Consider the following 20,136-nt stretch of genomic DNA (forward strand, 5'->3'; position numbering starts at 1 on the left):
TAGTAAGCTAACTAAAGACAGTTTTGTGTTTTGAGTTTATAAAATAGTTCTGTCATACTCTGATAGATTGCTTCATGTTAAAAATTTAAGGCCAGTTTGTGGTTAATACAGGTCTATTTTGATACTAAAATTTTAGGTTGGATACTAATGCAAACCCTTTTTCCCAGGTTTTAAGCAGATTGTCTCTTGAAATGGCTTTCTGCAGTGTTCAGTTGTAAATGACAAATTACTTTATTTATATAGGGAAAAACTCAATTTTTTGTTTAGATAACTTCTGTGGCTTGTTTAATGCAAGGAGCTGACTGTAATCCTTTTCTTTTTTCCTCTACTGTGTTCTGGAGGAATTCAGGATTCTTCACACTCTACTTCCTTAGTGTGAATGTGGTGCAGACAGAAATGGTACAAAAGGTTGCTAGAAACATGTTCTCTTCTTTTCCAGTGTAATAGCAACCATAATTAAGAGGTGAATGCAGGGAAGTTATGTTAAACAATCTGATTTGGTCTTAAGATCCTGAGCAAGCCATCAGTTTTATTTTCACCTACTCTTCCTTATACATATCTTTGAGTAACAAAAATTATCAATTTAAACATAGCTCTCCTAGATCTCCCTGTTCAGTCTTCAACTGAAGTTGTTATGGGCTTCGGACACAGCTCTGCAGCTACAGCCCAGCACCTTCCCTTTAGATTTTATGATCAGTCACGACGTGGTAGCAGTGATCCTACAGTGCAACGCTCTGTTTTTGCATCTGTTGACAAAGTTCCAGGTAAGATCAGCATTCATTATCAAGAATTTGTTTTAGTTTGTGATTTGTATCTGCAAAAGCTGAACTGTAACTTGTATAAGCAGTGAAAAGCTTACCAGCGTGTGTTTCTGAGCACACAACTGCAGGATGAGGCTTATGGAAAAACTTCTTCCTAGAGAAACAAACAATACCTGAAAGTGGATTCCAGGTAGGTTATGATCACTACATCCATGGCAGTTTTCCCAGGTACACTGGAAGTGTCTATGCCTTCATCGCAACTCGAGTTAGTTTGAATTGTGTTTGGCATAGTCAGTATTTATGTGACAGATGTCAGTTGTGCATAGTTCCTCCTTTAATTTGGTTATGATAATTTTTCCTGCCATTTTGTAACTGTACACTGCTTCATTTACCATGGAGGTAGTGAGACAGAAAAGGGCCACAGCTATTCCTAAAATTTTCACTTGGGTCTGGGATGATTCTAAATCAGTGACCTCTTTGCTCTATTGTATCCTTCCTGTCTGTTTCACAAATTGACTTCTCTGCAGAGGCTTTTTTTCAGATGGTGAACTTTTCTCCTTTTGGATTGGGTCATTTTGAAGTTGAATCTCATACTGCTTGAAAGTAGTTAATTTTGATGCATTATATTAAAAAAATGCAATCATATTACCATTAGCCTCAAATCATTTCACAGAACTTTGTTTTTCTCTTTAAATAGGATTCAGTGATTTCAAATTCAAATGCCCTACATAGAAAGCAGATGTTCTAATGCCTTAGGACTAAATTGGAGCTCAGCTTGCTTGAGACCTGAGTGTGGAGAACAGAAATCATGAAAGCATTTATATTGCCAGTCAGGATTTTCAAAAGACAAGTATATGTTGTCAAATAAGGAAATACATTTCCATCATATGTGACTTCCATGGAAAAGGTGTGGTTGAAAAGATGCCAGCATTACTGTTTCAGAATTAACCTTCTGTAAGAGTGTGCTTGTGCTCATAACGAGTGACTTCATCTGCTAATTCTTTTCTCTCTTTTTTTTTCCTTTCCCCTGAAGAGGAGGTGTTGGGGGTGGTGCAACACAGTAGTTTGTTCAACCAACCACATACTTATGTTTGAATTCCAGGAAGTGGAGACTTCCGCTGTATGCACATGCAAATCCAGAAGAAAAAGTGTTTTGAAGCTTTTATTTGATACCAAGTATGAGAAATCAGGCACAGAATATTAAGCATTTCAAATGCTGTGTTTTAAAATGCATTTTATGGTAGCCAGTAATATAATATGAATGGATTCATATCACTGAATCACTAGGTTGGAAAAGACATTTGAGATCAAGCCCAACCATTCCTCTACTAAACCATATCCGTGAGCACCTCACCTACCTGTCTTTTAAATACATCCAGAGTTTACATCTGGTTTAAATCTGGTTTACATCTGATTAAAAAATTAAGATCAAATGCCAACTCTTTCTTGCCTTAACTTCACTAAGGAATTAATGAGGCCTCCTAATTCTGAATGTTTTTCACAGGAATCTGTTTGTGTTTATCCCTTAATCAGGTTTGGAGTGAATTTTTGCTTTGGGAGTGATTTTGTGCCTTTTAAAAAAAAATATTGAACAAGTTGCAGGTAAATTACTACCTTGATGCATTCGTTTGTTAAGGGTACAGCTTTGTGGTGTCTAATACTTCTACGAAGCTCATATTATAGTCTGTGAGAAACCTAATGATAGAAACATGTTAACTTGGTTGTATTTGCAAGAAACACGTTACGCTTTACCTTGGTGATGGTGGGATTTGATTAAAAGGAGAGCTATGGTTTTGGCAATGTTTTTAGAAGATAAACCACTTTTTCTCCTTTTTTTTTTTTCTAATAAGGACTATGTCAGTGCTGTACATTAGTGTGGTTTTTAAGAAATTGCCAATGATACAAATATTTTTATCCCTCCTGCAAATTTCAACCTGTTGATAATTCTAGGACAACTATGGACTCAATCCCTTAATCCCTCTTCTCAATTAATTTAGAATTTTAAGGAGTACTTATTTCAGTTTCTATTGTAGTGCATACCTGAAGCTTTGTGTATTTCACTAGAGAGCATGCAGTTACCTTATTGTAGTCAAAATGTGCTTCCCTTCGCTTTATTGTTTCATGGTCCAAATTTAAAATCTGTTTTGAAAGCGCTTCTTGATACTGGGAGGGAAGAGGGTGAGGGTTGTAGCGGAAAACCAGATTTTGTGCAAGATAGGTCAAAGGTGACAAAAATAGAGCAGACCATGTTTCAGAAAACCCCTTTTAATTCTTCTTATAAAAAGCACAGGTTATGCAAATGCAGGGAGATGATATAATCATCCCAGATAACTGCCTGGTTTATCAGCCAGTCCTTACTGGAGAAGAACAGAAGCAAAGTTCTTCACTTGATGTGAAGTGACTTCAGAGTCTACTTCAGGTTTATGGCCCTTACCAGAATGGTAGAGCATTTTACCATCATTTAGTTGACTGGTCCGTTCACCATCTTATTTATTTACTGTGAATTCATATGATACTTTTGAGCACTCTTTATGTAAATAAAGAAACCAGATGAGTCGGTAGGCACCCTGTGAACGTAGGTCTTACTGAAAGTAAGTAAATAATCACTTCTCCAAGCAAACTCAAATGTACCTTTCAGATACCAGATGTATACTGAGATTTATATACTCAGTGTGTCTTAAGGGAAATCTTAATGATTTCCAGCAAAATGTACACCTAAATATTTTAACAAGTGTGGTCACTTTCCTACTGACAGTATTTATTTTGGGAAGCAAAATAAATCAATAGATCTCTCTTACTATTTTCTCCATTGTTAATACCTTAGTACATAATGATGGTAATATGGTTTTGTGTGGAAAAGTTGGAAGAAAACTTTCTCGTTTAGATTAGCCATTGCAAGCAAAGTATAGCCATCTTAATTTTAAATCTGAAGAAAGAAAAATGGTCTTCTATAGCTTTGTCACCCTTTAAATGAAAGAAGAAAATGTAAGGAAGGATTCTGTATCAAGATTGCATCACTACTTCGGAATAAGAAAACTTTAAACAAAACCCAAGGATTGCTTAAACAGTGTTTGAGGTAGTTCAGATTTATATGAAGAAAATTTACTTTACTTTTGTCAAGTAGTATTTGCTCTGAAAGTATACTATACGCTGTAAAGAATCATGTGCCCTTCTTTAGCAAGCCACCACATTTGGGCATAAAATCATAGACTATTTTTTTAATAGGAGTGTATTCTTGAAATGTGTTTAACCATTTGTAATTTGCCTATCTCTAGAAAGAAAGATAAAAAAGAAAGCAAGCAGATCCTTTTGATCAAAAGGGAGGGTTGACATTCACACCTGATGAGCACATCTGCACTTAGCTGGTTTTTACAAGGTTTGAATGTCATACATGTTATTTTGGAACTGTGCTGTGGGATCTGATCAACCCTTTCATGTTCGTCATCAACCACGGCTACCATAGGAACATCCCGTTGGGGTAGTACTAAGTTACAGATGGTTGAAGTGTCCCGTGCTCCATAATTCTAGGATACAGTTGCTTTTAGAACCTATATTTAAATTACTTAATTCCTTTGTTCTGTGGAGGAATAATGGGATACAACAGCTAACTCAATTTATCACCTCAGTTTGTATTTTTCTGATTAATATTCTTTGAACCATTCCAAGTTATGGCTGCTGCTTTTAAAGACCCAACTCTGCCACCCTTTTTATACATATTTATATTGCCTGTTCATCAGACTTGTGAGGTATGAACTAGATACTAATCTTCGTGGTGTCATTGGGATGATTTAGAGCCAAGTAATTTCTGTGCAGAGGTGTTACAGCAAAAGTGCTTAATTATGGTACCTGGACAGCACTTATAACTTGATAAATAACTTGATTTATGTAATATGAATTACTGCTTGTGTGCAACAAATGAAAGATGCCATTGAAATGGAGTTAAATATGCAGGACTGCTAGTTAGATACTTATTTTTTTTAAATAAGAAATAAGTTTAAAAGCAACCATTGACTGTTACCATTTAGGGAGTTTACTATTTACAAGAATTACTGGCAGTAAAAAAACAATTGCTCATTCTGAGACTGAGAATTCCTAAGTCTTGTGGTTTAGTGCTGACATGTGCTTCATCTCTCTCCATGCCAGTTGAACTACAGTAGCTGTTCCAATTTCTTTCAACTTGTGGAAAGGATTTCTCTGGTTGATGGAAGAAATTGGGACATACTTTAATATTAGAGTTCCTTTGTGCATTAAACAACAGGAAAAATAAATGCTGTCTCAAAAAAGCATCATTTAGAATGAAGATATGCTGGCAAGTCATAAAGACTATCAGCTATGGCTAAGAATTAAGTCCCCCAATCACTGGAATTGAAACTAGTTGGGAAGTATACTAAATCAATGAGAAGAACTGGAAATAAAGCTACAGTTGTCAGATGTTGGCACAGTGTGGCAATTGTGGAGACTATTTTTTTTAGTGCTGGTTGAAGTTGCAGCAACTACTGGCAACAGAGAGCTCCAAGTGACCAGTAGGTCTCTTCTATGTGTTTTTTTCTTGGAAGCAAACCCAATTTTTGCATGACAACAGTTATTCTTCTGCTTATGATACTGTAACAGTGTTTTGAATGTAAATAATCTACAAGTTGAAATTTTTACAAAGGTGCAAAATAACTGGTGAAAGAGACAAACCTTTCCATGCCTGAAAATTTGCATCTTTTCATTCATACTCGCAAAAAAGTTCAAGTTCAACATTGACTTGATTTGACTAGGAGCTGGTACATGGAAGGAATTGAGAAGTTTTTATGAGATAACTACACTTAGAAGAACAGAATAGAAAGAAATGGGAACACAAAAAACATAAAGATTTTGGGATGATGCAGATATAGTTTCTGCTTTCTTGCCCAGGGTTTTATTTCTATTTCGCAGGCTTTTCCTTTTTGCCTTGTTTGTCCTGCTCTCTACCACCATCACTCCTTCCCCTTCTCACCTTCCACTTTTCTTCTTAGGAGAAGTTTGGGCAGTCTTTTACATGAAATCATTTAGAAGGCAATAAGATTTTCTCCAATTTACAAGATTTGTATTAGAAGTTCTTTTAAAGAAATTCTATGAAGCTACTTCAGGTTTTGGCATGAAATTTTGCAGCTGTTATGTAAAATATAACCAAAAGATAACTACTGATACACATTTTCTGAAAAAAAAAAAACCCAACCCAGCCTTATGAAATATTGTGATTCTAGAAGTAAGATTATCTTCTCCAAGGAACTGGGAAGGTACATATTTACAGTAATACGTTTCTATTTAAGACTTACTTATGTTGCAGCAGAATCATGTGTACTGGAAAGGAAATACCTGTATTTGTAACTAACCTCTGTCACAACCTAAGTGTCATAAAGTAGTGACAAAGGCACCCCTAGAACCTTTTGAATGGTGTTTTATTTCTGTTAGCCATGATTAATTCTGCTCAACTTTTCTTGGCAGGTATTTCCTGAAGGAGCTTCTTGGTTACAGTATTTGTTCTTGGTCATTAGTTTCCCAGTTACAGTATTTTGAATTACTTGTACTTTCCCACTCGCATAAATTATCTTCCAGTAGCACATTCAATCCTTCCTTTTTGGTTATATTAGGAGAAAAAACATGTTAAGATCATTTGCAAGCAGATGATTCAGTGTAAGGATGTGAATCCATGAGCACTGTTCTTCAGAAACTTGAGGCAGGCAATGTTGCTGAGTCAGACCAGGTTTTCCTATGACAGTCACAGTAGACCTTGTTTACTTTTTCTACTGTTTCTACTATTTTGGTGAGGATGAATGAGGTCTGCCTTGAGGTACAACCTTTTGTGGATATAGAATGCCTTGGATGGGTATAACTTTTTCCAGCACTGTAAGGGAAACAGAATATATTGATGCAAACACTCTTACACCAATGGCTTTAGTAACTGTTCAAAACCCAAGTTTCATTCACTTTAACAGATGTCTTTGCCTCCCTTCTGTGGTCACGAGTCCATTGATTATTCCTTGCTTCCCATCCTAACTGGTGTTTCAAAATATGAAGTATGTATGAGAAACCTAATGCACATTTGCTATATTAAAAACTATATCTCTCAGTGGCCCTGAGTGCTATAGAAGTCTTTCATGTTTGAGGTAGTTTAGTTTGTGGTTAACTTTTGCAGACTATCAGGCGTCGCTGTGTGTAACCTCAGTTTAACTTATCTAAATGATTGTAGAAGATAAATCAGTTTGGTTTCTGAAGTAAAATATATGGATTTATTTACATTTATGGAATAATTAGTTGGTTACCAAAGAGTTTGGTTTTTAACTAAAATAGATGTCTCTTGCCACAGGTGGTTATTTAATTTTTTTAAGTGGTGTTCATCAGGGACATAATGAACAGTAATTTAAAATAAGAAAAGCTTGGTAGGAATGGCATGCACCCATCCAAACTCATGATGCAGGTACTACAGCAGTTCAGGTAGCATTGTGCTCAAGTGGTTCTGAGTGTAGTTCTTAGAGTATAAGCGTGAGAGTTAGAGGGGAAGAGGCGGGACCACAGATTAAGTCAGATCATTAACAGAACTGATATTTCTTAACTCCTTTTCCAATTCTTCCTTTCTTCATCCCCTCTGGCTTTTTTCTGTGTAACACAACCTCCCACTATGTGTTTCTGCTAACAGCATTTTCTTGACTTGTCATGTCTGTTTTTAAGAAGCATATGAAAGCTTTAAACAAGTCCAGTTAAATTGAGTTTTGACTGGCTGCCTGCTGCATGGCACCAGCAAATTCCCCATGCAGAAGATTCTCTGTAATGAGTGAATCATCTCTCCAGTGCCACGGGAGATTCCCCATATAAAATAATAAAGAATTGTGTGCTGTGTCTGCTTTCTCTCAAACCTGACTGTCAAATCCTTTCCTTTTCAGTGTTCATTATGCAGTGAAGACAACAAGTAGTATGTAGCTGGTTTGTAGTGCACCCTGTGGCTATTTTCAATAATTCAGGATGCTGCCAATAAAAAGTGAACTTTTGCATTAATATTTTTCCCTTGGAGAGTGAGAAGGGCTGCAGCAGCAGCTGAGTTGTGTACATCACCTGACATACAGCCCATATTGATGATACTTCTTTTTCTGTAAGAAGCGCTTCACCTTCTGTAAATCTACTTTCTATCAAAACTTGAAGAGGTGTCTAAAAGCTTCCAAGTATTAGGAGAAACATCTGCCAAAGGTAAAACTTACTGATAGAATTGAGGAATTGCTATAGGGACATTATGAGTATAGTTTTCAAGATCTGCAAGAAAGAGTATAATCTTCTAAAGAAAGAAATTGATCAGGGAAGTATGAATAGTGGTATTTCTCTTCAAGGGACTTGCGTGGGAAAGGCAATTCATGAACTTTTCATTCAGAGCTTGTTGTAAACTCTAGCAGGTGATTCCATAGCATTCCAAGTAGATGGTAGGTCTTTACAATTATGATTCTTCTGGATTTTTATAATACCAGTGAGGTTGATGTCAATTTAGCTGAAAAATTACAACAAAGGAGGGAAATAACTGCTGATTGAAAGGTATGGAAAAGGGTAACTGGGAGATATCCTGACTTGTTCAGTCTAATCACAAGTGAGTTAACAGGTCCTCCCAGAGGTCTTCAACATGTTAGGATCAACAGTGTAACTCTGCGTGTGAAAATAGCTTCTGAAGGTTTTCAGAACTGGAGTAACAAGCAAAGTTGGTGTCACGCCTGGACCTTTTATAGTGTCACTGAACTTGTGATAAACAGGCAGAGGGGTTGATGCAAAAGTTAAGTGCTCCAACTTTCTTGATCTGAAGTCTGCTGGAAGCCAGAGCATGCTTACTTGCTTTTGTTCCAGAAGTGATAACTTGTTTTGTTGTTAGATGAAAATACAAGCTTTAAGAAAGTCATAACAGTCACTGAAGAATACAGTGTTTCTTTTTGCTCTATATTCAATCTTCTCTTCTCAAATACAGACTATTCTTACAAGACTGATCTTGTGAAGTGTCCTAACTCTTCCAAAGATACTCTTCTATTTCTCTCTATGTTGAGGTGAAACAATTGTTAAATATGTGAATGTCTGAAATTTCAAATTAACTTTAACATTAAATTATGACAAGTGAATCATGTCAACCAGACAGACTGCTGATAAGGCAATAAAAGCAAGGTTGTTCATAAATACAAGCCAGTTATGTCAAATAAGCTTTTATGTAGTATCTGTTTTGTACGGTTAACATTTAATAATCTCACCCATAAAAGAAAAAATTGCTAATTGTTTACTTCTACTAAATATTCAGCATGTGTTTGCAGTCATACCAGACTTATAGGAGACACCTTTGTGGGCACTTATTTTAGTAGAATATGACTGAATGGCAACATAATGCATTCATGCATAACCTGAAAAATAAATTTGCATGTTTCTGCACAAAATATTTCACACAGCGTAGACCAAATATCTATTGTTTATTTTTTAATTCAGTGTAGTCTTAAGCAATGAATGCTCATATTGAATAAGTCAGTGAAATTTGGTTTTTTGAGGAATGTTAAAGATAGAAGCAGGGGTGTGTAGAGGAAGGAGGAGAAAGGAATGAACACGTGATTTTGTTAGGATTGTGTTAGGAAAGAAGAGGATGTTGCAGTATAAAGAATTTGAGGAAATTTTAGGCTGAAAGCCAGAAGACGACTTATTTTAAAAGTGCTGTCAGACACTGTATAGACTGTTTGACTTGTGAGAAGGTGGATGAAATGTAATAGCAGCATAAAATTTACTGAAGTTATCCCTGCAATAAAAAAAATGTAGTGCAGGCTTTCCATCAGAGAGGACTTTTTTCTTCATGTTTGGCAAATGATTTTTTTATCACATTAAGATCTGTACCTCTGACTTATTGAATATAGCAAAAACTGAAGAGTTCTGACTGTGTGCAAGCTCTTAAGTTTTTTAAAATGGTTTGGACCCCTTGACCTCACCTTCTTGTTCGTTCATGGGCATACAGAGGTAGCATGTTTTCAGTAAGGTGCATTCCGATCTTCAGGCCCCTGGGATGAAGGTGAGAGTGCATCCACAGGGCTGCTAAAGAAATCAACACCACTTTGATCCAATACTCACTCCTACCCTTTTTTCATTTGGTTTATCTAGGTTAACTCTTTCAAGCTAATTATTAATTTGTAAACTTCCTTGTCCTGTTTTTCAGGCTTTGCTGTAGCCCAGTGTATAAATCAGCACAATCCGTCACCACTCTCATCACCATCACCTTCCAGTGGCAGTGGGAGTACAGGACGATGTGATTCAGTGACTGCAAGTTCAACATCCACTCCTTCTGCTGCACAGAGCCCATCAGGTATTAAATCACTATTTTCAGCCTAGGCACCAGATGGAACAGCTTATTGTAAAATTAAGTTACTGTGTTAACGGATTAAATACACAGTAGGGCTTTATGTTTTTAGATCACTTCATCATTCAACTAAACTAGTTAAAGTAAGCTGTGGTGCACACTTTACTGATCTATTCAGATTTCTGGAAGTGTAATAACTGTTTAGCATGTTTTAGAATTTTGAGTACTGGCGAAATAATAATCACAGAATCACAGAATCTTAGGGGTTGGAAGGGACCTCAAGAGATCATCGGGTCCAACCCCCCTGCCAAAGCAGCTCCCTATCTCATATTACACAGATAGGCATCCAGACGAGACTTGAATATCTCCAGAGAAGGAGACTCAACCACCTCCCTGGGCAGCCTATTCCACTGCTCCGTCACCCTCACTGTGAAAAAGTTCTTCCGCATGTTGGTGCGGAACTTCCTATGCTCCAGCTTACAGCCATTGCCCCTAGTCCTGTCCCCACAGACCACTGAAAAGGGGCTGGCCAAATCCCCCTGCGTCCCAAGTCTAAGATATTTATAAACACTAATTAGGTCTCCCCTAAGCCTTCTTTTCTCCAGGCTGAACAGACCCAGCTTACTCAGCCTTTCCTCATATGGGAGATGTTCCAGGCCCCTAATCATCTTCGTGGCCCTTCTCTGGACTCTCTCCAGGAGATCCCTGTCTGATTTGTCTTCTAGCACATACGATTTCAAATGTTGCAGGTTAGGATTTTTTAAGAAAAGCCTCAGGTACAGCTTTGCATAAATTTGTAGGTTAACTGTTAGCCTCTCACCCTGGGGGGTAAGCTGATCTCCATGCAAAGCATCTTTTTCAACTTGGTGATACCTGCTTTTGTGTGCCTGATACTTAATTTTAAACAATTGGCCAAATATATAATATTCTAAAATAGTTCTTTAGGATGCTATTATTGTAGAGCTTTTGCACCAACACTCTTCTGCCTGAACATCACTACATTGAGGATGCTGTTCCATTGGTGCAGTAGAAGCTGCTGTGTAAACAGATTGAAAATATGACTTTCACAGAGGTAGCTACCATGTGTTTGAGTTAGTATATTTAGTGGGTTAGTTTATACTTGGACTTCTTATTGCACTAGAATACCTTCAATCCTCCTTTTGGGGGCGGGGGGGGAGGAGGAGGGCATAGTATTTGTAAAGAAACTTGTAACAATGCTTGCTTGAGTATAAAATGTGTGTAAGGAAGCATCAAGCTGGAGAGTAAACAAGAAGTAAATCCTGGAGTTGGGTCTTCAGGAGGTGGGGAGGGTTGTCTCCAGCCCAGGGAGCTTTGTTGAAACTCTCTATTCATCTTCAGTGTCAGATCAATGTTTGTGTATTCCTGGGAATAATGATTTTGCATTAACTGATTGGATCAGTTTGCTCCAGGTTTGCAGTGAGTGTTTTCATTTTTACAGTGTTTATATGTAACTGTTATCTATATTGAAAACTGTTAACCAGGACTGTGACCATGAAAGAGATTATCTGTTTGGTATGTCCAGATAACTGCTCCTGAACAGAAGTACCCTGCTGAAGTAAGCAATGGTGACATGACCACTGACTGTGTTATATTGGGTCTTACTGACCACTCTACAGAGTTATGGAAACAATTGTTGGTCACCCAATTCAGTGTAAAACAATGTGACTTTTCCCTTGACCTGTTGAGGTCAATTGAAACACAACTACCTTACTCTGCAGTGAAGCAGAAGAGGCTTGGGTGACATAAAGTGGCTCCTTCAAGGAGAAACTACTTTCAAGAAGCTGATGAAAATGAAGCAGTTAACAAGATCTGTTTTGTGCCCCAGTATACCCATTTGAATGCTGCCACCACCTGTCACATTTGAATCTCCCTTCTCTTTTCCAATTCCATTTTAAATGCATACATGGGCACATATAAGTGCTCTCTTTCCCTCCCTCCTTCCCTGCTCACCTGTTTGTTCTGGTAACAGCTCAGGTTCTTGACCATGAAGAACATGCCAAGTTGCTCAGGAACTTGTGTTAAGAAGGCCAGAAAAGATAAAGGGGGATGTGTGTGGGGAGGCTTCAGGAAAACTACCTCAGCTACCTTCCTTAAGAACAACATCTTAAACCACAACAGCTCTTTTCACTTGAAACTTGTGATTATAGTGCCCTGAGCAACTGTCTATTGACAGATTTAAATTGTTCAGAGTTTGATATATTTAAGATGGTACTTCTAATCTTCACAGAATTATTACAGGAAATAAGATTTGAAACACACACACTGTCTTTTACAAAAGATAGTGGTAGATGAGAACAAAATAAAGACAAATTACATAATTGCTAGTTGACAGAAAGTAGTGTTACAAGATAGAGTATAAACACTTTTAACACTTAAATAGTAAAAGAGCTTTCAAAAATCTGTCACAGGAAAAAAATAATGTTAATTTGGTGTTTTGCTTTCACCTCCTACCTGCATCACTCATTCACACAGTATCCTAATGTAAGGAGGGAGGTTAACTCGACATAAAATCATCACTGCTATGCATGTTTCAGTCATAGAAAGAGAACAGCAGTGGCATTAACTGCTTTGTCATGAATAAAATAAACTCCTGGTTCCTGAGTTTAGCAGCTATCCTACATAATAATTGTCACAATACTTGATGGCACAGATATTTTAGAGCCTAGTAGCTCCCCAACTTGCAGTATTTGGGAATTAAGCTTAGCCCTTTAGAAGATCTCCTGTCCCTTAAAATTGAAAAAGTGGAAATTATCCCTTAAAGGAAAGGAGAATCCTTAGCAAGACAGAAAAAACAATATCAGGGTCTGCAAATGCTGCTATTGGGTTGGGTTTTTTTCCTTTGTATTTATATAATTTATTCATTTTATCAATATGTCCATTTGATGTGTTGCTATGCATAATATAAAATTGTTCTCTTGCTGGGCAGATTTTAATCATCAAGCTTCTGAGCTTAGAACCCATAAAGACTCTTCTTGGCTATACTTGCTGTAACTATGCACTTTTTTAAAGTGCTAATTTTTATATATGCCAAGGATTAAGATAAAGAAGCTCTCTTACAGTAAGTTAGCAGAATTCCAGAATTATGTATGTGTAATGTTATCTATGCTGTATTTTATGACTTTTTGAGTTGTCTTAAGCCTTAAAATGCAATTGGCTTCAATGCCTAAGAAAATGTTTACAATGGAGAAGTGGATATTGAGGACTTCAGAAGACATTGATCTTCTATGCCTCTTAAGCTGTATCTCACACTTCCAGCAGATATTGATGGTAAAGGTCTAAAATAAGTACAAAGAGCTGTCCTTTGTTGCAGAGAATATATTGGATTTTGGTCTGTAAAATATAATATATATATTCTAAGGAGAGGCTGATGAATTAAGCATGGAGAGCCTGTAGGAGCAGTGCCTGCCATCTTACTGAAACCATCCCTGTCTCTTCCCTTTATAAGCAGTAATGTATATGTGGTTTATCTGTTCTATGATGCTAGTAATTTTCTAATTAGGTGAAGAAGTACTTTTGTTTCTAGAAAGTTTTTTTTCTAGAAACTTTCTACGCACCAAGCATCATCATCTGAACTGCTGATATCTTTTAAAACACTGTTTGGCTTGATTATAAACCAAATATAAATACTTCGGTTTCATATCATAGACTAGCAGGGCTGAATGGCCCGAAGTATTATCACCTGCACAATAGTGCACCTCTTATAATTCATGGCCAGTGAAAACCAGAATCATTCAATGCCACCAAAATTTATGATGAATAGCTTCTTTCAGGATGTGAGTAGATTTTAATGCAAATAAAAGCCTCCTAGCCCCTCCTCAGTGGAAGTGCTGTTGGCATTGCCAGACTGTATTATGAAAGTTTCCAGATAGGTAAGCAAAAAATAAACTTGGTTGAACTTGTTTATTTCTAAAGAATTAATACTTCCAGCTTCAGAAGTATTTCTAAAGCTTATAAAACTCTTGGTGTGGTGTCAAATTGTATTCAAGATACCAGCAGTTATGGATGTGTCTTTGTCACTTATTCTTGTGGCTACTCTAACATTTATCCTTTGTCTTCATTCCAGTTTCCCTTCCTTGTTCCATTGTTAAAGCCTTGGTATGATATATCGCTGTGTTTTCCTCTAGTAAGGTCTGGCAGGAAAGGACGTCGGCGGGTGTTTAGTCTGTCGGAGGCTGACAGTCACGGTGGACACTGGGTTTAGGTCTTCAAGCAGCAGCTGCAACAGAAACTCGCGCAATATCAATTCAGGCAGGTTCCTCCATAAGCTTTCAAAAGCCCGTAACAGTTAATAAAACGCATTTGGTTCCCGTGCTGACAGCAGTGACAGTGAGGTAGGAAGCTGAAGAAAGCACCATAAATATTTCTGTACTGGTTTTTTTGCGGGGGGAGAATTGTAAAGCAATAATTAGCTGTTTCTGAAAGCCTTACCTGCAGTTTCTCCCATGTTACTTGGCTCTCTTGCCAACAATGGAAATCCTGCGATCAAGCCTCCAGCTTCAAAGCAGCAATGTCTTCATCTGCACAGGGGCAGCCGTGGCTGTAGTGGAATTTAGTAAGCACAGGCTCCTGAATGGACAGTAATGAAGGTACTTGGCTAGCAATAAGAAATCTATTTATAGCTTGGGTTAAATGGACAAGAATTCAGCATCAGACTGTCCTTGGACTGTGGTGGCAGAAGCTTAATATTTCAATGATCATCATCCTCAGGCAGATGGCTTTATGGACTGTTTAATTGCCTGAGGAGGTGAGGAGAAGCAGATGCAAAAAATATGGAAATATGCTTCAGACCACCTTCTTCTTTGTATGACCTGTTTTATCATGTGTCTAACCTTTTTTTTTTCCTTGCTGTCATGGCATGAAGATCTTTTCCTCTCTTAATGTTCTATAAGTACTTTTTCATCTTCATAGATTTACTTTGCATCTTTTCACATAATGTCCTGTTCTTTACATTATTCTTTCATACTATGCTGCTGTACAGCTTAGGACACTCCTCTGTAGATTATATTCTTTCCTTTTCCTGTTCTTTTCTATTTTTCTTTCACTAATAATCATCATTAACATAAGTTGATGTGTTAATAACAGAAGTCAAGTGATTTTGTTTCAATGTTTTTTTTTTTCTGTAATGATAATCTTGATAGCATTATAGAAGTGTTGAAAAACATCTAAGGTTGTTGAAGCCACTGGAACCAGAGAGTGCTAATAATACCCCAAAACGTGCAAACTGATACCCTGTTTTCAAACCATGTTTGGTTTGGGGTATGTGGGGGATGTTAGTTATAATTAAATATTCACATCACAACTGTTTTAAGAAACTGACTTCACTTGCCCCGGTTTTCTTGCAGATCTGGCTCATTTTTGCCAAAACACTCTTACTGAAAACACTGGGGTTGAGGAGAGGGAAATGGAAATGCTGTTTTCTTATATTAGGTGAAACTTCTTGATACTTGAGCAGAGCATACCTTAGTGACTGGTTATTTTATTCAGGTAAAAATTACAATTATTTTTGCTCTTTCTATCCAAAAGCCAAACTGGAACCAATTGTTAGGAGTTTTTTGAAAAAAGATTTTGAAAGCCAGTTTGTATTTTTAGATGCAATATGGACAAAAGTTCCAGATAATGGGTAGAAAACTTATTTTTTTAAATATACTGGGTGCTCCAGAACTCTTTTGAATCAAAAGCTTGGCACTGATCTGGATTTTAGACACAGACATCCTTGTAATAATCCCTCATTAGGCTTTTTTTTTTTTGCATCATCTTGTCAATTGTTTATTCCATTTTCAGAAACTTTTAAGAATTCAGATCATACACAAATAGATATTTGTCTACTTGGATCCTCTCTGAATTCAGTATGACTTCAAAAAGACTTGAAGTATTGAGCCTCACATACTTTCTCATTAGTAATTATCGTCCTGAAGCCATCTGTTCATTACCTGAGAGATGTTATAGGTGAAAGTTTTTTACATCAGGAGGCTGGTCTGATTTTTTTCATTGTAATGCCTCTCACATACCAAATTCTCATTCCAAAATGCTGAAATTCTGTATTCAATTTTCTATTTCATTTCCTTCATCTCTAGTCTTCGGATTGTTTTTTCTCTATCCTTGTTACCCAAAACACATGGGAGATGATCATGCTTAAAACCTTACCTAGCACAAGCTTATAGTTGCAGTTTCAAGCTAAGTATGCACCTCAAGTGGCCTGTGGATTTGAGAGCTTGGTCACAAAGCTGTAAGTACACTTCTCACAGCTGTAGTTTATAGCTGTGACTGAAGTGTAGAATTTTTAGTTAAGTATTAGTCCAGAAGGGAAAATATATTGTAAAATATATTAAAACTTCTGAGAGCTGTTGACTGTAAAAATTCTCCCTTTTCTGCAACTTTGGGTACTGGTGTTTGCTTTCTGCCCCAGCAGGGACTAGTGGCAGCTAATGAACACCTAGTTGTTTTGGTAGTAATGCCATGCTGAGCTGCAGCAATGTGTCACTGCTACATTAAGTGCAGTAGCAGAAGGGAAGCTCTGACAGTGGCTAATGACATACTGAAAGCAGAGGAGAGAGACTTACTTCTATTGATAGTAAATAAAAGCAGGAGGGAAGCAGAGAAGAGCTTTAATTTTGTATTCTTTATAAATACTGCAGCTAAAATACTGGACAGAGTATGTTCTGCTTACATTTTTTGATATTTTGATTTTTGTCTATGTTTCTGAATTTTTTCAGACTATGGATAGAAACTTTGGGCTTGTTGACTCCAGATACTATTTTGGTTTTTTTAATGGAGACTTTTTTCCAATACTTTCTTTTTCTTTGTGACATGAAGAAGGGAGGTTGCTTTAACATTAATTTAGATCCTATGTAGAAGGATTTGGGAACACTACAGCATAAAAAAAGAATACATATGTCATGGTCTCAGGAAATTGAAATTAATGAGAAAAACTATCAATATCTTGTTGGGAGAGGGGGGGAGGAATGATTCAAGAAATAAAATGCAGGATCAGAAGTGAGATAGCAGAACTCCAATAGAAATGTGCTATCTATAGCATTCCAGAGGAGAATGCCACTGATTGATAATACTTCGTTTATTAGAATGTCTTGGGCTTCTGAATCCTGAATTGTGGTGAATAATCATACTATAATTAAGATTAAAAACTTATCTTGACAACAAATGTTTGATATTCTTTTAAGATTTTTATAAATTCAGAAGGTAAAATTACCATGAAGAGACTCAGTGTTTTGTGCATACTTGTATGTAATTCATGAAATGAGGCTTTATCTCAGTGTTTTTAGCACTGCTTTTTCCATGCAAGTCTTGCATCACTTCCTGTTAACAAGCACTACATTCTCAATACAGCTTCTTTACAGCTAAAAAGAAGAATGTGTAGAGTTACTTTGAAACTGTCCTTACTTTTCAAAACTAACCAGTGGTGTCCCTTTTATTTCAAAGGAGACTTTCTTATGATCTGTAAATTTTGTTTTTATTAAAGTGAGAAGCTTTAGCCATCAATTCAGCAAAAAGTAAAAGTGAGTGGTGTTCTGAAATGAGAATACACCATTGTTTGGGGTTATCTTACTAGAAAGGTAAAAAAAAACCCAGATAATCTTACTGTGATCCTACTGATGCCTTACTGATATCCATTCCATTCTCATCTTTTTGTTCTTTTTTTGCCTTATGTTCATGCTTTCTGTTCTGTTACAGGATAAATTGGAATCATATTGAAACTGAAATACTTTAAGGTGTATTAAAAACAGAACCCAATTCTTAGCTTCTGTATTCACTACATTGCCTTGTGAACTTTTCTGCAGATGCCTGTACACTTGAACACATGCTGTTTCTTAAAAGAGCTCTAAAAATGTTCTGTCTTGAAGCTGGATACCTGTTCCTTTAATGGCATCTATTACTGTAGTCTGAAAAGGAAGAAAAGCCCCAAACCTGAGTTCTCTGGGCATACTTGCTCATTTAAGGCTGTATTGCCTGATACCCTCTGCCCACTATCCGTCTGAACCAATACTTGACAGTTGGGGGAACAGGACAGTCAGTGCAAATAGCTGTTAATGTGGTGGGTTTTCTCATGGTGTGGGAAGATATAATAGTATATCAGTTTTCTGTGGTATTTAAAGCTTATTCCCAGTTTTATCTGTGTTGTATGCTCCATGCTTAGGAGCACAAAAAAGTCTCATATGACACAAATCTCTACAAAAACAGGCATATTTTGCAGCACCTTTCAGTTACAGTAAGCACATTATTCTCCTTCCTGTTCTTCCATAGTTCTGCTTTCTGTGGTTGAGGTGTCACTTAAATGTGAATCTGGAGAATAAGATGAGAGAAAGACTTTCCAATTTTTGTAAGAAATGAGCCACCTCTTGGGATAACTAGTTACACAGGTGTTCTTTTTTTATTTATTATTGCTAAAGAGCTTCCTGCTATGGTGTGGCTATTCATTTTAGTCTCTACTAAATACTGGAGAGGCTTTCTCACTCTTCCCCTCAATTTATTCTCTCTAGGAATATTTCTGATATTGCTTCATATTTCATACTAAACATATAAAATTTTCTGGTTCCTAATTTGAACAGATTCCTGCTGGCATTTTGTGTTATGCCTTCTTAATATTTTATTTCTAATTACTAAAAAGTGAATGTGTAAGCATTGTGCTTCACAGAACTGTGTTTTCCACCCAATTATTTTTAAATATTCATAAATAATAGTATTCTGCTAGGCTTAATGTATATACCCAGTTGAATATTGATTGTTTCTTGGTGTTTGCTTTTATTAGATGATGCTTCAGCTCCTGAGCAGCTTCAGATGACCATTTCTGGTCAGACGATGTTGACTGATGAAACTCCTTCAGCTGTCTCAAAGTCTAACAAGAATGCTGTAAAAAACAGTGACATAGAAACAACAAATCTGTCTCCTAGCCTGATTCCTGCCCAGCAGCCCACAATATCATTACTAACAGATGACAATACGGACACCCTAAGCGTGGAGTCGCTTACATTAGTGCCACCAGTTGATCCACACAGCATTCGAACATTCAGCTGCATTCCTCAGTCCTCTTTGCAGTCTGAAGCTGAAGTTTGCAAAGTAAAAGAGGTAGAGGAAGAATGTTCAGACTAAAGCCAACCTGCAGGCTGTGATAAACAGTGAAGCAAATGCCACCAAATTCTTTGTTCGTTCTTCTTTGGGAGCACAGATACTTCTTGAAGCGTGAGAGGCCATCTGGTCCACAAGAAGAGGCCCACTGATAAAAACAAATGTGGGCAGCTTTTAGAGTAAACATCTGATGTTCAGCATATTTCAACTGGACAACAAAAAAAAAAAAACCAACCCACCCAAAAAACCCTACTTTTGAATCTGGACTGGGTGTTTGCTACCGATGTCTGTTATGCAAGAACAGCAAAGTGTTTCAGAGTGCCTGCCTTCTTTCTGTTAAAAATTCCAGCCACAGGAACTAAGTGAACTGTAAAAGGTCTGCAGTATTATGGTAAAGAAATTTGGGATACCTGGCTTCAGGATATTGTATCATTATCTCTCTGAAACTGGAGACATACCACTGATCTGAAAAAAAATGTGTATTGTAGTAATGAAATAATATTTCCATTTGAGATATGGTGTGATTTAGGGGTTTTTTTGTTTTTAAATTCTGATCTCATTCAGTTCTTGGAGGTCTGCATGGTACCAGCAGGCTTGGCCACTTTCAGTAGTGTCTTTGTAGGGCTCCAGACTTCAATATTGTGTTTTTCATGTGTAATATTTATTTCAAGGTTTAATTCAAAGCAAGATATATATAAAACATTTTTTTAAAAGGTAAAAGCCTGGAATTTAATGATAGTCTGAAATTTAACGACAGATGCTTATTCAAATTAACATAAGGGATTTTTGAGACTACTTTAGTCTTTGTTTAACCATCTACAGGGGAATCTGAAATATTTTAAGTCTGCTGTAGCGTGTTTGTTTGCTTCTGACAGTCAGATTGCTACACCTCTAAGGACTGATGATACTCTTTCTACCGAAGGACAACTGGAAGCAGATGGAAGCAGTTTT

At 36.9% G+C, this 20,136-nt stretch overlaps 1 protein-coding gene across 2 annotated transcripts in view; it reads left to right on the plus strand.

The window, feature by feature from the left end:
• The window catches only part of CLEC16A (C-type lectin domain containing 16A), a gene marked incomplete at its 5' end in the record, with an annotated part of 69,111 nt that extends 49,866 nt beyond the window's left edge, over window positions 1-19,245 (plus strand). The window contains 4 exons of one of the 2 annotated variants that reach the window (XM_084271019.1): window positions 594-764; window positions 9,943-10,089; window positions 14,233-14,352; window positions 18,869-19,245. In XM_084271019.1, coding sequence (XP_084127145.1) covers window positions 594-764; window positions 9,943-10,089; window positions 14,233-14,352; window positions 18,869-19,209 — 779 coding nt within the window. In that variant the 3' untranslated portion in view covers window positions 19,210-19,245. The remainder of the gene's footprint in view (window positions 1-593; window positions 765-9,942; window positions 10,090-14,232; window positions 14,353-18,868) is intronic. The other variant, XM_084271020.1, reaches the window with a different exon arrangement.
• Window positions 19,246-20,136: the final 891 nt, after the last annotated feature.

This window comes from Gallinula chloropus (genome assembly GCF_964237585.1).
Source record: "Gallinula chloropus genome assembly, chromosome: 15".
Taxonomy (NCBI): domain Eukaryota; kingdom Metazoa; phylum Chordata; class Aves; order Gruiformes; family Rallidae; genus Gallinula; species Gallinula chloropus.